The following is a 14,221-nucleotide window of genomic DNA, read 5'->3' as shown; positions in this document are numbered from 1 at the left end:
GGAAAAACTGTCAAGCAGTGGAATGAGATTCCCAAGAAGTTATGGACAGGCTGGGAATGCTGGGAATGTTCCCCTGGAGAAGGGAAAATTCCAGGGAATGCTCAGAGTCCCTGCAGGGGCTCCAGGAGAGCTGGAATTGGGGACAAGGCCTGGAGGGACAGGACCCAGGGAATGGCTCCCACTGGGAAAGGGGAGATTGGGCTGGGATCTTGGGAAGGAATTCCTGCCTGGGCTGCAATTCCCAGATTTGCTGTGGCTGCTCCTGGATCCCTGGCAGTGCCCAAGGCCAGGTGGGATCCACCTGGGACAGTGGGAGCTGTCCCTGTCCATGGAATGGGATCATCCTTAAAACCCTTCCATCCCAACTCATTCCATGATTCCATAGTCCTGGAATTGTTCCCCCCAGCCCTGATTGATTTCCCAGCTCTGGGACTGCTGCCTTCCCTCTCCCATCTCCAGCTTTTTCCCACCCCCAGCAGCCACCAGGATCAGGAATATTCCATTTCCCGCTCATGGATGTGGTGACACCGAGCGAGATCCCAAATCCTTGCCGTGATCCCAGTTTTTCCATGGGCTCTGTTTGTCCCTGCAGGTGGCTGGTGGGACACGAGGAGAACAAGCAGAAGACGGATGTCCACTACAGATCCATGGGAGGAGAAGGGAATTTCAACTGGAGATTCATCTTTCCCTTCGATTATCTCCCGGCGGAGCAGATGTGCCACGTGGCCAAGAAGGTGAGTGGTCCTGGGTGGAATTCCTGCATCCTCATGGGAATTCTGGGGTGAAATGGGAATTTTAGACCTTGACAAGTAGAGCCATGCAATGCTCGGACTCTCCATGGTGTTGACAGTGAAATTTCGGGAATTTTGTTTAAAAAAATCTGCATTTGGAAACAAAATGTGGTAGGAATTAGAGGTGTTTTTTTTTGGAGACACTGATCCCTCTGGGAAAGATTCATCCAGGCTGGAGCAGGAAAAATACTGGAGCAAGTGTCCAAATGCTCTTGGACAACAGGGATATTCCAAAGCTGGAGATGGCCATTCCATGGGGATGGTTTGGTGGGAGCTTCTGTTTTCCAGCATGGAATAATGGGTGTCGTGCCGTGCAAAAACTTCCTGGAAAGGCTAAAAATGGGGAAAGGAAGGAGCTGCCTCCAAATCCCTGATGGGAACATGGGTTGGGATGAAGAAAAGCTTTGGATACAGGGAGAGGATTGGATTGGGAGTTGAAGTGGATGGGGTTTTTTTTTGGATGGGATTTTGATCCCCTCGTTCCTCCAGCTGCTCCTGGTGTCCCTTGGATCAGTTCATGGATGGAAGGAAACAGGAATGGGGTTGGGATGGGTGCATGGAATAATGCAGGGGAAAACTGGATGGTGGAGATTATGGAAATTAAGGGAATTAGGGAAAATTGGACACCAAACAATAGAGATCAATTAATTTAAATTTCCTTCACCTGGAGATTAAAAGGATTAAGAGGAATAATCCAATGGAAGATTCCATATCCATGGAAGGGGGTGGAACTGGATCATCTTTAAGATCCTTCCCAACCCAAACCATTCCATGATTCCGTGATTTTTGGCTTTTTGTGGTTGGTGGACAACAGGGAAAATCCCAGCTTCCTGTGGCACCTCCCTGGAGGCTCAAAGTCCTTCATCCACCTCATCCTGAGCCTTCATCCCTTGAGGATGCTCAGATTTGGGACACCAGCAGGAATTTCCTCATGGAAAGGGTGGTCAGGGATTGGAAGTACCCAGGGAGGTTTGGAATTCCCATCCCTGGAGGTGTCCAAGGAATTCCTGGATGTGGCACTCGGTGCCAAGGTGGGGATCGGTCTCAGGTTGTGCTGGATCATCCTGGAGGATTTTCCAACCTCAGTGATCCATGATCTCTGCTTTAGCTCAGCCTGAATATTCACGGAATATGAGGTGCCCAAAGATTCCTGCTTGCAATGGGATCATCCCTGAAACTCACTGGGATCCCCCAAAATCCCCTGGGATCCTTAAAACCCCTCAGGATTTCTCAAACCCTCTGTGATCCCCCAAACCCATTGAGATCCCCATCCCATCTTGTTTTCCATGGAAACAACACCTTGGCCAGGAAGATGCCGAGCGAATCCCCCACCCCAGACAATTCCCAGCTTCCGAAACCCTTCCCGGGCAGTTCCAATGATCGACAGAATCCCAGCCAGGCCCATTTCACGCTTCATATCCAACAAATCCCAAGTACAGGGTGTACTACATCCAATTATCCCTCTTGGAAAAAGCCAAGACCCCCCTCCATAAACCCCTTTTAGGCAAATCCATCCCGCTGTGCCGATCTGGAATCTTTTCCCACCACATGGCTTCCAACGCTGCATCTGAAAATAAACACCTTGTAAAAGTTCTCTGTAAAGGCTGGAATAATGAAGGAAAAGCCGGGTGGAGCATTCCGGCTCCGGGAATTTTTTGATCTCGCCATGTGCTGTTTGAACTCCGGCTTGGTTCCTGTGGCCGTAAAAATCCCGGCTGGAAAGGCAGGGGTGGGAAGGTGGAATTTCAATCAAAAGTTGGGAGTGACTTTGGGGAATTGGGAGCTGCTCAAAACCACCTGTGCCCATCCAGGCTGGGAGGGAAAGAGTTTTCCAATGGTTCTCCTTTGTTTGCTCCGTGCTGGAGCTCCCCGGAGCGTGGCCAGGTGGATTAGGAATCATGGAATTATGGAATGGTTTGGGTGGGAAGGGAGCTGAAATCTCATCCAGTTCCATCCAGGGACACCCAAGTGGATCCAGCCTGGCCTTGGGCACTGCCAGGGATCCAGGGGCAGCCACAGCAAATCTGGGAATTGCAGCCCAGGCAGGAATTCCTTCCCAAGATCCCAGCCCAATCTCCCCTTTCCCAGTGGGAGCCATTCCCTGGGTCCTGTCCCTCCAGGCCTTGTCCCCAATTCCAGCTCTCCTGGAGCCCCTGCAGGGACTTTGAGCATTCCCTGGAATTTTCCCTTCCAATTCCATCAATCTCAGCCCTCCGAGCCTTTCCCACAGCAGAGCTGATCATCCCGGTTCCTCCTCTGGATCCCTCCAAGAGCTCCAGGTCCTTCTTGGAGGAGGCTCAGGTTGGACACAGCAGGAATTTCCTCATGGAAGGGGTGGTCAGGCCTTGGAATTGCCCAGGGAGGTTTGGAATCCCCATCCCTGGAGGTGTCCAAGGAATTCCTGGATGTGGTACTCAGTGCCAAGGTGGGGATCGGTCCCAGGTTGGACTGGATGATCCTGGAGGATTTTCCAACCTCAGGGATTCTGTGATATCCAAGGGGAATCTCCTGCATGTCCAAGCCCCCCAAATTCCTGCAGGATGTGACTGAAATGGGACTTTTTGGGAGTAAACTTCCTCTCCTTCCCAAAAACCAGATTTCCTCCTTTGGAATGGAGTACATTCACAATCCAGGAGAAATGCAGCCCTGTCAACACTTTCCCGGGAACTGGAGCCGATTTTTTCCCTGCCTTCTCTGCTGCTTTATCCACAAAAATCCATAATATATCCCTGAGCCTCCCCTCGCTTGGAAAACAAACCCTCAAACAATAATTCCAGCCTTTTTTCCCCATGGCTTGGACAAGGCCGGGATATAAATTTCACGCTCCGGGTTGTTTTTATAGGGAATGTTCGGAGCTCGATTTAATCATGGAAGCAAATTTCACGCTGCCTTGAAAGGGACCCATAAACTTCACTCGGCATCAAATTCCCCCTTCCCAATTCCCTTTTCCTGCCTTTCCAGAGGAGCTCTGGGTGTCCCCAGCTTGACAGGGCTCGGGGCAGGGAGGTTTTGTCTCCACCAAAATGATATTTTATGGTGTTTTTCCCTAAAAAAAGGGGGAATTTGGAGAGATGGAGCATCAAATTCCTACCTGGAAAGGTTTGAGCCCCACCTGAGTTATCCCTGGAATGCTGGGATGTTGTTCTGAGGGATTGGGATGCAGAGGGTACAGAGCCAAGGTTTTGTTCCCTTTTTTCCTTGGATGCTGCAGTGGGAAGGAGGGAAGGTAGAATCCTAAAGTCTGCTGGGTTTGCCAGCAGTTCCCTGGAATCATGGAATGGTTTGGAACAGGAAAGATCTTAAAGCCCATCCAGGAACACATTCCATGATCCCAAGTGGATCCAAGTCCATCCAACCTGGCCTTGGACACTGCCAAGGATCCAGGGGCAGCCACAGCAAATCTGGGAATTCCAGCCCAGGCCCTTCCCAACCTCATAGCCTGGAATTCTTTCCCAGTATCCCATCCAACCTTTCCTTCAGCTTCATTATCCTGAGGGACACAGATCCAGTTGGGATAGGTGAGAGATGATCCCAAGTGCGAGGTTTTTCTCAAGTTTGGCTCGGTGTGAATGGCCTGGGGCAATGAGAAATCCCAACAAATCCTTGGGAAGTTGCATCAACCCAGAAGGGAGTGTGGGATGCACCTGGAGCATGGATACACCCATGGATATATGGGAATGATTAGATGAACCTCTGTGCCAGGAATTCACTGGGAAGAAGAAACACCTGGAGGACATGGAGCTCGTGGAAGTTTCCTTTCCAGGGAATATTCCAGCTGGGAAATGAGATGGTCTTGAAGGTCCTTTCCAGCCCAAACCAGTCTGGAATTCCATATATTTCCCCCTTTTCCAAGCCAAGCTTAGATGGGCATCAGATTTCTCCTGGAAAGGACAATCCACAGGAGCTTGTGGTGTTCACCTTGGGGATGGATCTTCCACCACCTGGGAATTTTCCCGCTCCTCTAGGGGTCATCCCAGCTTTGTTGTCCATGGATCCGTGGCTCTTGGATCCCAATGGATCCCTTCTTTCCCCAGTTTCTGGGAAAGAGAAGAATTAACATCAACTCTTCCCGCTTTTTAACAGTTTTAATTTAAAACGGCTGGAAAAATTGGGAAAAATCCCCTTGGATAAACTTCCCCCTGGATAAACATCCATCCCAACCCACTGCAGCCAGCAGAGGGGAGAGAGGTAATTTTCCATAGATTTCATTTGGGATTTCTGGATTATCTGATATCTCAAATGCATCCATAAAATGCTCCAATGCAAAATTCCTGGCAAGTTTTCCCAAAGCCGAGCAGGGAACGGAGCAAAATTGAAACAGAACCATCCAGAGGGATCTCTTAAAATGAATCCAGTGGGATTGGAGTGCCCACGGACTCCCAGCTGGAATATTTATGTTCCTATGGAATGTGACACTTTTTTCCCCCCCCTTTTTAATAATTTAATATTGCATGAAATAATGAATCCGAGTCTTGGGGTGAATTTATGGAGCGACGGATGAATAACGCTGGAGTTTCCTGGTTTTAATTAAATCCCGTCATTTCTTACACTTCCAGGAGGAATTGCCACCAGGACACCCTCAGAGGGGTGTCAGGAATCCCACTGGGATTTTCCCTCTTTTTGCTGGAGCCAGGAATAACAATCCCAACAATCCCGTGGCTTTGGGGTGGGATTTTGCTTTCCTCCTTTATCCCAACGTTTCTTTTTGGATATCAGGTGGAATTTTTTTTCGTGGAAAGGGTGGAAGTGCTCAGGGGGGTTTGGGGTCCCCTTCCCTGGAGTTCTCCAAGGAATTCCTGGATGCTGAGGTGGGGATTGGGCACTGTTTGAACTTGCTGATCCTGGAGGACTTTTCCAACCTCAGGGATTCTGGAATTCTTAGTCCTAACTCACAGGCATCCCAACAGTGGTGTTAGATCCCTGTAGGAGAAAATTCCTGGTTTCACATGTGGAAATGGTGATCCCCATGTTGCTTCCCAGGCAGTGGATATTCCTTACTCTGGGGTGCCAAAACCGGTGGATAACTTGGGAATGTTCCCCTGGAGAAGGGAAAATTCCAGGGAATGCTCAGAGTCCCTGCAGGGGCTCCAGGAGAGCTGGAATTGGGGACAAGGCCTGGAGGGACAGGACCCAGGGAATGGCTCCCACTGGGAAAGGGGAGATTGGGCTGGGATCTTGGGAAGGAATTCCTGCCTGGGCTGCAATTCCCAGATTTGCTGTGGCTGCCCCTGGATCCCTGGCAGTGTCCTTGGACACTGAGGCTTGGATCAGCCTGTGTGTGACATCAGCAGATTCCTGGGATACCATGGAATCTTCCTTTCCAGATCAATGTTCCATGAATAAATTCAGGAGCCACGGGTGGCCTGAACTGGCATTTGATGGTCTCTGATTGTCCCACAAACCTGGGAGCAGATTGGAGCCATGTTGGATCTGGAAGGGAAGGGATCTTTGGGAAATCCCTGCTGGAAGTGCTGTTTTAGGTGTCAATCCCATATTTTTCCCTGAATTAAGAGGAAAGCAAAGTTTGGCAGCGCCGGCACTCAATGCTTGTTGCTCTCTTCTCCTTGGAGAGTTGCCTTCATTGGAGTTGTGGGAATTCCTGTCACTCCTAAGGATCCTGTTTGGGATGCCATGGAGCCTTTTCCTAAACTAAATTAAATTAAATTATTTAAATAAAATTAATTGCATTAATTAAAATCATTAAAGTGAGGCATAAGTTGTTGCCAGCACCTTCCAGAAGCATCCTGAGTTTCCCACTGATTATCCTTATCCAAGAGTTTTCCAGAGCCTGTTCTCCTGCAGATCCAGAGCAGGACACCCCAGGAATTCCAGGATTTCCAGAGCCAGGCTCTGCCTGATTCTCCTGACGAATCTTTCATTTTCCCGTGGTTTCTTTCCCTGTGGGATTTTAGGAACACTTCTGGAGCTTGGACAAGACGGAAAACAAGATCCCACCCCAGCTGATCCTCCAGATCTGGGACAACGACAAATTCTCCTTCGATGACTATTTGGGTAAGTTGGGAATTTTGGGATCCATCCCAAAAAAGGGGAAACATCACTGGCAGAGGTTGTCCGGAGAAGCTGTGGATGCCAAATCCCTGGAAGCATCCAGGGCCAGGCTGGATGGGACTTGGAGCAACCTGGGATAGTGGAAATTGGGAGTTTGGATTGGGATGATTGGGATGGCCCAAACTCCATTGTGGGATCTGGGAACATTCCACATTTTAAAGATTCTCCCAAGGGAGATGTCTCACCTGGAATATTCATCCTCACAGGATCCATCCAGATGGATCTCAACAGGATGCCCAAGCCTGCCAAGACGGCGGAAAAATGTTCCTTGGATCTTGTGGATGATTCCCTGTCCTCCGGCCGCTCCGTGTCCCTCTTTGAGCAAAAAACCGTCAAGGGCTGGTGGCCCTGTGTGGCTGAGCAGGACCAGCAGAAGATCCTGGCGGTAAAGTGGCCTCTCCATGTTTTCCCTTGGATCCTTCACTCCAATTCCCATCCTGGAAAAGTCCAAGGACAGGTTGGATGAGGATTGGAGCGCCCTGGGATAGCGGAAGTTTCCCTGCCCATGTCATGAGCTGGGGCTGGATGGGCTTTAAATTCCTGCCCAATCCAATCCGCTCCAGAATTCCTTGAAAGCTTTGGTCAATTCTAGCCAGGGCAAGAAATTCCATTTCCAGTGGGAAATTTTGTGGATCTGTGGTTGGCTGGAAGTTTTCCGGCACGGTGCAGGTTTTGTGGGATTTTCACCGTGGTTTTTGGAATGTGCCGCCAAATTTGATTCCGTATCACGGCTATTCCCAACAATCTTGTGTCCTAAACACCAGAAAAAAATTCCACCTGTCCCAGGTGTGTGGGCTCCTGTTCCAGGTTTTAGTTAGTGACTGTTCCATGCAGGTGAGGGAATCCAGACAGGGGAATTGGGTCAAAAAAATCAAAACCAAAAAATCCTGAGCTGGTTCCAGGGAAATCGGGAATCAGGAAATCAGGAAAGATGGGATGTGGCACTCAGTGATGATCAGTCACAGTTTGGACTTGATCCCAGAGGTTTTTTCAGCCTCAGCGATCCTGGGATTCTGTGTTTGCCCAAATTAAGGTGCCAGTGGGATCTGGGATTTCCTGGAATATCTCCAGTGACAGGTGAGGGATCTCTGGAATCCTGGGATGCTGGATGGTCGTTGCTGGGAGTGGTTTGGTTCTGCTCAAAGGACATTTTCTCTCCCAGATCCCTGTTTTCCATCCCATGTTCATTCCTCACCTTTCCCCCTGTTTTTTGGGATAATAAATCAGTTTTTGTTTAACCCATCCAGGGCAAACTGGAGATGACTTTGGAAATCGTGGCGGAACAGGAACACGAGGAGCGTCCGGCTGGGATGGGACGGGATGAGCCAAACATGAACCCCAGGCTGGAGGATCCCAAGTAAGAACATCCTGAACGGAAAAGCAACAACCAGGGCATGGAATTCTCGAGGTCCAAGTGGGAATTCTGGGTTTCCAGCTGGAGGGAACTGGGCTGAACTGGGTTTGCACCTGGGTAGGATCTACTAGGAACTGGTGGAGGAATGGAGATGGTCCAGGGAAATTGGGATGGTGCTCTGGAACAGCAATCCACTGGGATTGGGAGGTTGGTCTGGATCACCAATCCAGTGGGATTGGGAGGTTGGTCTGGAGCACCAATCCAGTGGGATTGGGAAGCTGCTCTGGACCATGAATCCAGAGGGATTGGGAAACTGGTCTGGATCAACAATCCAGTGGGATTTGGGAGATTAGTCTGGACCATGAATCCTTTGGGATTTGGAAGCTGGTCTTGGCCACCCATCCATTGGGATTGGGAGATTGGTCTGGAGCACCAATCCAGTGGGATTGGGAGGTTGGTCTGGAGCGCCAAGAAAGATGTTGGGAGGATGTTGGTGGGACATCCCCAGAGGGATGGAGGAGCTGACACATTCCAGTGGGATTGGGAAACTGGTCTGGAGCAGCAATCCAGTGGGATTTGGGAGATTGGTCTGGACCATGAATCCTTTGGGATTTGGGAGGCTGGTCTGGACCATGAATCCAGTGGGATTGGAAGGTTGGTCTGGAGCACCAAGGGAGATATTGGTGGGACATCCCCAGAGGGAGGAGCTGACACATTCCAGTGGGATTGGGAAACTGCTCTGGACCATGAATCCAGAGGGATTTTGAGGCTGCTCTGGACCACTGAGGTGGATGGGATTGGGGATCCAGGGGGATGAAATTCCGAGGTGACCTCCCCTTCCCTTGGCTCCAGGCGTCCCGAGACCTCCTTCCTGTGGTTCACGTCCCCGTACAAGACCCTGAAGTTCATCCTGTGGCGCCGCTACAAGTGGGTGCTGATCCTGGCCATCCTCCTCTTCATCCTGCTGCTTTTCCTGGGAATCTTCGTCTACGCCTTCCCGGTACGGAGGGGCTGGGAGAGGAGGATGGGGATTGGCCGAGGTCTGAGGGGTCGTGGATTCAGGGGGATGGAAAATTCTGTGCTGAGGAACACAATGGGTTAAAAAGGGACTTTTTTTGGGGGGGGGGGTTGGGATCCTCATGGGGAAAAGTGTGGAGGGGCTGGAGCGTGTCCAGGGATGGGAATGGAGCTGGGAGGGGGCTGGAGCACCAGGGAAAGCTGAGGGAGCTGGAAAGGGGCTCATGCCAGAGAAAAGCAGGATCAGAGGGGGCCTTCTGGCTCTCCACAATTCCCTGAAAATTTGGAGCCAGGTGGGATTTGGGATCTGTTCCCAGTGAACAACAGGGCAAGAGGGAACAGCCTCAAGTTGTTCCAAGGGAATTTTAGGTTGGATATTAAGGAAAATCCCTCATGGAAAGGGGTGTCCAGCCCTGGAGCAGTGGTGGAGTCCCCATCCATGGAATTATTAAAAAAAAATTCGGATGTGGCGTTTGAGGACATGGATAATGATGAACAAGGATTGGGACTCTTTACCAACCTCAACAATTCCATGATATCAGGAATGGTGGAGATCCCAAAAAAACATGGAGAGGTCATTCCTGGAGTGTCCTCAGCAACACAAAGTGCTGGCACTAGGACAGATCCTGAGGTTTTCTGGGATGCAGAGGGAAATAATCTGGGATAGCTTTGATTGCCTTTGGCAAAATTCCGTGGAGCTGCTGGCTGGATTTGTCTTTGGAATAAATGAGGATGAGGCAGGGCTGGAGGAGCCTCCTCCTGCTGGAAGGCTCTGCATTCCAGAAAAACCCTGGCACAGCTTCAGGAATGCTCCAGGACCTGTTTCCAAAGGGGCAGAACAGGTGATGTCCCAGATTTTGTGGAGTCACAGAAAAAGGAGCTGTAGGGATACAAGGCCTGGGGTTCGGTGGTGAATCCATGAGATTTGTGGGAATCCCAGAGGATGGGAAGGAACAGCGGGATCCAGAGGAGAGGAGGAGGCTCCAGCAAATCAGGGAAAACTGGGAATGTTTCCCAGTGGTTGGACACTGGGATGGTGCTGGAGGAAGGGGCCAAATTAATTCCAAGGGTTTGAAGAGGTGGGAATTTCTCTTGAAAAGTTTTGGGAAGGGAAATCAAAATCCAGGAATGATGCCCAGGGCTTGTTAAATTCTCCCAAAAAATTCCCTTATTTTTCCAGTGATTCCCTCATTCTTCCAATGATTCTCTCATTTTTCCAATCATTTTCTTATTCAATGATTTCCCTCATTTTCCCAATGATTTCCCTTTTTTCCAATGATTCCCATGTTTTTCCAATCATTTCCTTATTCTTCCAGTGATTGTCTCATTTTTCCAATGATTCCTTTGTTCTCCCAATGATTCCCTTATTCTTCCAATTATTCTCTAATTTTTCCAGCAATTCCTTTGTTTTTCCAACGATTCCTGTTTTCCAATAATCCCCTTATTTTATCAATGATTCCCTCGTTTTTCCAATGATTTCCCTTATTGTTCCAATTATTTCTTTATTCTTCCAGTGATTCTCTCATTTTTCCAATGATTCCTTTATTTTTCCAATGACTTTCCTCATTTTTCCAACGATTCCCATGTTTTTCCAGTAATTCCCTTATTTTTCCAATGATTCCCTTATTCTTCCAGTGATTCCCTCATTTTTCCAACGATTCCGATGTTTTTCCATCCTTCCAGAACTACGCTGCTATGAAACTGGTGAAACCTTTCAACTGAAGCTGTTCCTGTGCCTGCCTGGGAATTTTGGGAAGGAATTTTGCCTCTGGAAGTAGAGAAGGAAGAACCTCATCCAGGCCTCCAGCTGCTGCCAAAGACTCCGCTTCCCTTTGGAATTCCACCTGGGAAGTGGAACCCAACCAAAGCCTCCACCAAAATATTCCTGATTTTCCAGCCTTTCTCTGTTTTGATTGAGTTTTCCTGCTGCTCTGGTTGGTAAATCCCAAATTCCAGTGGAAATCCGAGGAGGGAGAGGGGAAAGGATCTTTCCATCCATGAGTTGGGAATGTGTGGAGGATCCTCAGGGCAGGATTTGGGATCTGCCGGCCTGAGCAAATCCCACGGATTCTGAGCACTTCTTGCACTCTGATCCAGCCTCAGTTTCCCTTTTCCCTGTATTATCCCATTTCTATATTGTAAACCTATGGAAAAACGTGTTGGAAAACCGGAATCCCTGGGATGACACATCGCATTCCCAAAGCTGAAATCACGGGAATGGGAACGGCTGTGGTGCAAAACCTGGGATTTGGAGTTGGTGCTCTGCGAAATCGCAGTTTCTTTTGGATTTTGAGGCCTTGGCATTCCATCATGGATTTCTGGAGTTGGTTTTCCCTTGGAACTGCTCCACAACCCCACAGGTCTCCCATTCCAACTGGGAGAGGAATCCCAGGAGCAGCTGGGCTTTGATTTCCTCCTCTCCCACTGTCTCTCTGCCACTTTTTTGGGAATCCTTGGTCTTTTTAGTGTCAGTATTTGCAGAATCCCGGGATCACTGAGGTTGGAAAAAACCTTTGGGATCATCCAGTCCAAGCTGTGCCCGATGCCCGCCTTGGCACTGAGTGCCACATCCAGGAATTCATTGGAAATCTCCAGGGATGGGGATTCCAAACCTCCCTGGGCAATGCCAATCCCTGACCACCCTTTCCATGAGGAAATTCCTGCTGGTGCCCAACCAGAGCATCTCCTGGGACAACCTGAGGCCCTTCCTTCTTTTCCTGTTATTCCCTGGGAGCAGATCCCAGCTCCCACCTGACTCCAAATTTTTAGGGAGTTGTGCAGAGCTGGAAGGTCCCTCCTGATCCTCCTTTTCTCCAGGCTGAGCCTCGCTGATATTCCTTTAAAATCCATAGTTTTCCCTTCTATTCCCAAAGATTCTTATGGAAAACATCCTAACCCATACTTGCCGCTGCAGGGCGTTAATGGAAGGAAAATCCTGACCCAGGACGGGATTTGTTTTCCAAATTCTGTGATTTGTGAATCAGCCTCCCATGGATCTGATGGGAATGCTGGGACATTCCCGCTTTTGCTGTTCCCTGCTCCTGTCCTTGGAGTGGGATCATCCCGTGGGATGTGGCACTTGGGGATTTGTGACCTTGGCAGGGTTGGATTTGAGCTCAGAGGTCTTTCCCACCCTGGATGGATCCATAATTCCATGATTCCCAGGGTTTCCCAGTGCTGGGAGGGTGCTAATCCTCAAATTCTCATCCCGTAAGGAATCATCTCCCATTTTTCCACCAGAAAAATCCCATTAATATCTGGCTGCTCCAGCACCTTTCCTGATTCGGGTTCTTCCCGTCCTCCCTTCAGCAGGATGAGACTTATCCTTGATTCCATGTTTTCCTTGGAGCTTTGGCTGCTCTGAACGAGCAAGGAGCTGGGAAAAGTGATCCCGAGGGATCAATTTCCCAGCAAAAACCGCTGATGGCATCTCCTGCCCCACTCTGGCCTGTGCTTCAAAAATAGGGAAAAACTTTAAAATTGCTTTGTTGGGTTGGGATGTAATCCATGGGGGATTAAATCCCGGGATTCTCATCGGAGCAGCTCCTGGTTTGCACAGGGAAACTCCTTCTCCGTGTTTTCCACACGGAAAACGCACGGCTTTGGGATTTATAGGGATTTATAGGGATTTATAAGCCCATCCCTGCTGCTGAGCTTTGGCTGATCCATGGCCCTTTCCCAAAAGTTGGAGTGGAGGAATCGGCTCTGGATTTGCACATCCCAGGGCGGAGGTTTCATTTTCCGTCGTTAAATGCTTCGTTTTCCTTCGTTTTTTTTCCCTGAAAGCTTCCCAACCCCATCCCAGTTTATAGCCACCATCAAACCACCAGGATCCGCTCCAATTTTCCAGAGGTTTTATTATCCCTGAAGAGCCGACGACAAAAGTTGCTTCTGTTTGGCCCTTGCTGGGATTGAGAATTTGGGTTTTATGGGAATGTTGGTCCCAGTACCTTTTCCACGAGGATCCAGCTGTGCCAGAGGGAATCTGGAATTCCCTGAGTGCTCTCCTGGAAAACACAGTGGGAATTCAGGTCCAGTATCTCTTGGATTTGCAGAGATTCTGGGTTTTTCCCATCCTGGTGTAATTCCCCCTGATCCCAACCCAAAGTCTTGGAGCCAAGAGCCCTAAATGGATGCGTGATCCATGTTGGAATGCCAAACATGGGATGCTCATCTCCCATCCCATCAGGAACACTGCTGTTGATCCCAGAAAGACAAGGAATCAAAATCCATTCATGGGTTACCTTTGGAATGCCCAAGGCGAGCTTGGATAAGGGCTGGAGCCACCTGGAATTGTGGAATGCCTGGAATAGGATGAGCTTGAAAGTTTGGGATTCACTCCAGAGACACTTCCAGTAGGAAATCCAATTTTATTCCCAGCATTCCCCTGGCAAACCTGGATCTGCAGGGATTGGAGAGAAGGATCCAGGGCATCCAATTCCATAAAGATAGGAATTTCCAGAAGGAAATCCGTTATCCCAGTGCAATTTTCATGCCAAGAGGATCTCGTGGGATTCCTGTGGGTAAATTCAGGTTGGAGCATCTGGAAAAACCAACTCCATCCCATTTTTTCCCCCTGAACAGCCACATCCAGCTCTGGGCCTGGTTGTGTCTCCTCCAAATCCAGGTGGGAGCTGTAGAAACGATTCCCTGTGGCTTCCGGTTCTCCAGGGAATTGGCTGGAATTTGTTCTGGGTCACCCGTGCCTGCCTTATCTGCAATAATGCCCAAAGCACTGTGATTCCCAAAGAAATGCTCTGAAACATTCCCGTTCCCGGTGTTTTGATTGTGGGGATGGAACTGCGGCTCCTCTTGGGAGTGGGAATGGGAAAATCGGGATTGTGGAGAAAGGAAAATTCCAGGGAATGCTCAGAGTCCCTGCAGGGGCTCCAGGAGAGCTGGAATTGGGGACAAGGCCTGGAGGGACAGGACCCAGGGAATGGCTCCCACTGGGAAAGGGGAGATTGGGCTGGGATCTTGGGAAGGAATT

General features: G+C 49.5%; 1 protein-coding gene across 5 annotated transcripts in view; it reads left to right on the top strand.

Moving 5' to 3' along the window:
* Positions 1-13,996, top strand: part of DYSF (dysferlin) — a 75,943-nt gene extending 61,947 nt beyond the window's left edge. For all 5 annotated transcript variants that reach the window (XM_088162892.1, XM_088162891.1, XM_088162888.1 and 2 more), the window contains 6 exons: positions 593-734; positions 6,704-6,803; positions 7,067-7,245; positions 8,108-8,217; positions 9,067-9,214; positions 10,915-13,996. In XM_088162892.1, the coding sequence (XP_088019018.1) occupies positions 593-734; positions 6,704-6,803; positions 7,067-7,245; positions 8,108-8,217; positions 9,067-9,214; positions 10,915-10,953 (718 nt within the window). In that variant the 3' untranslated portion in view covers positions 10,954-13,996. The remainder of the gene's footprint in view (positions 1-592; positions 735-6,703; positions 6,804-7,066; positions 7,246-8,107; positions 8,218-9,066; positions 9,215-10,914) is intronic.
* Positions 13,997-14,221: the final 225 nt, after the last annotated feature.

Source organism: Sturnus vulgaris, chromosome 4 (assembly GCF_052056855.1).
Source record: "Sturnus vulgaris isolate bStuVul1 chromosome 4, bStuVul1.hap1, whole genome shotgun sequence".
NCBI classification, from domain to species: domain Eukaryota; kingdom Metazoa; phylum Chordata; class Aves; order Passeriformes; family Sturnidae; genus Sturnus; species Sturnus vulgaris.
The sequence above is the reverse complement of the archived record's forward strand: the minus strand, read 5'-3'. Positions and strand labels throughout refer to the sequence as shown.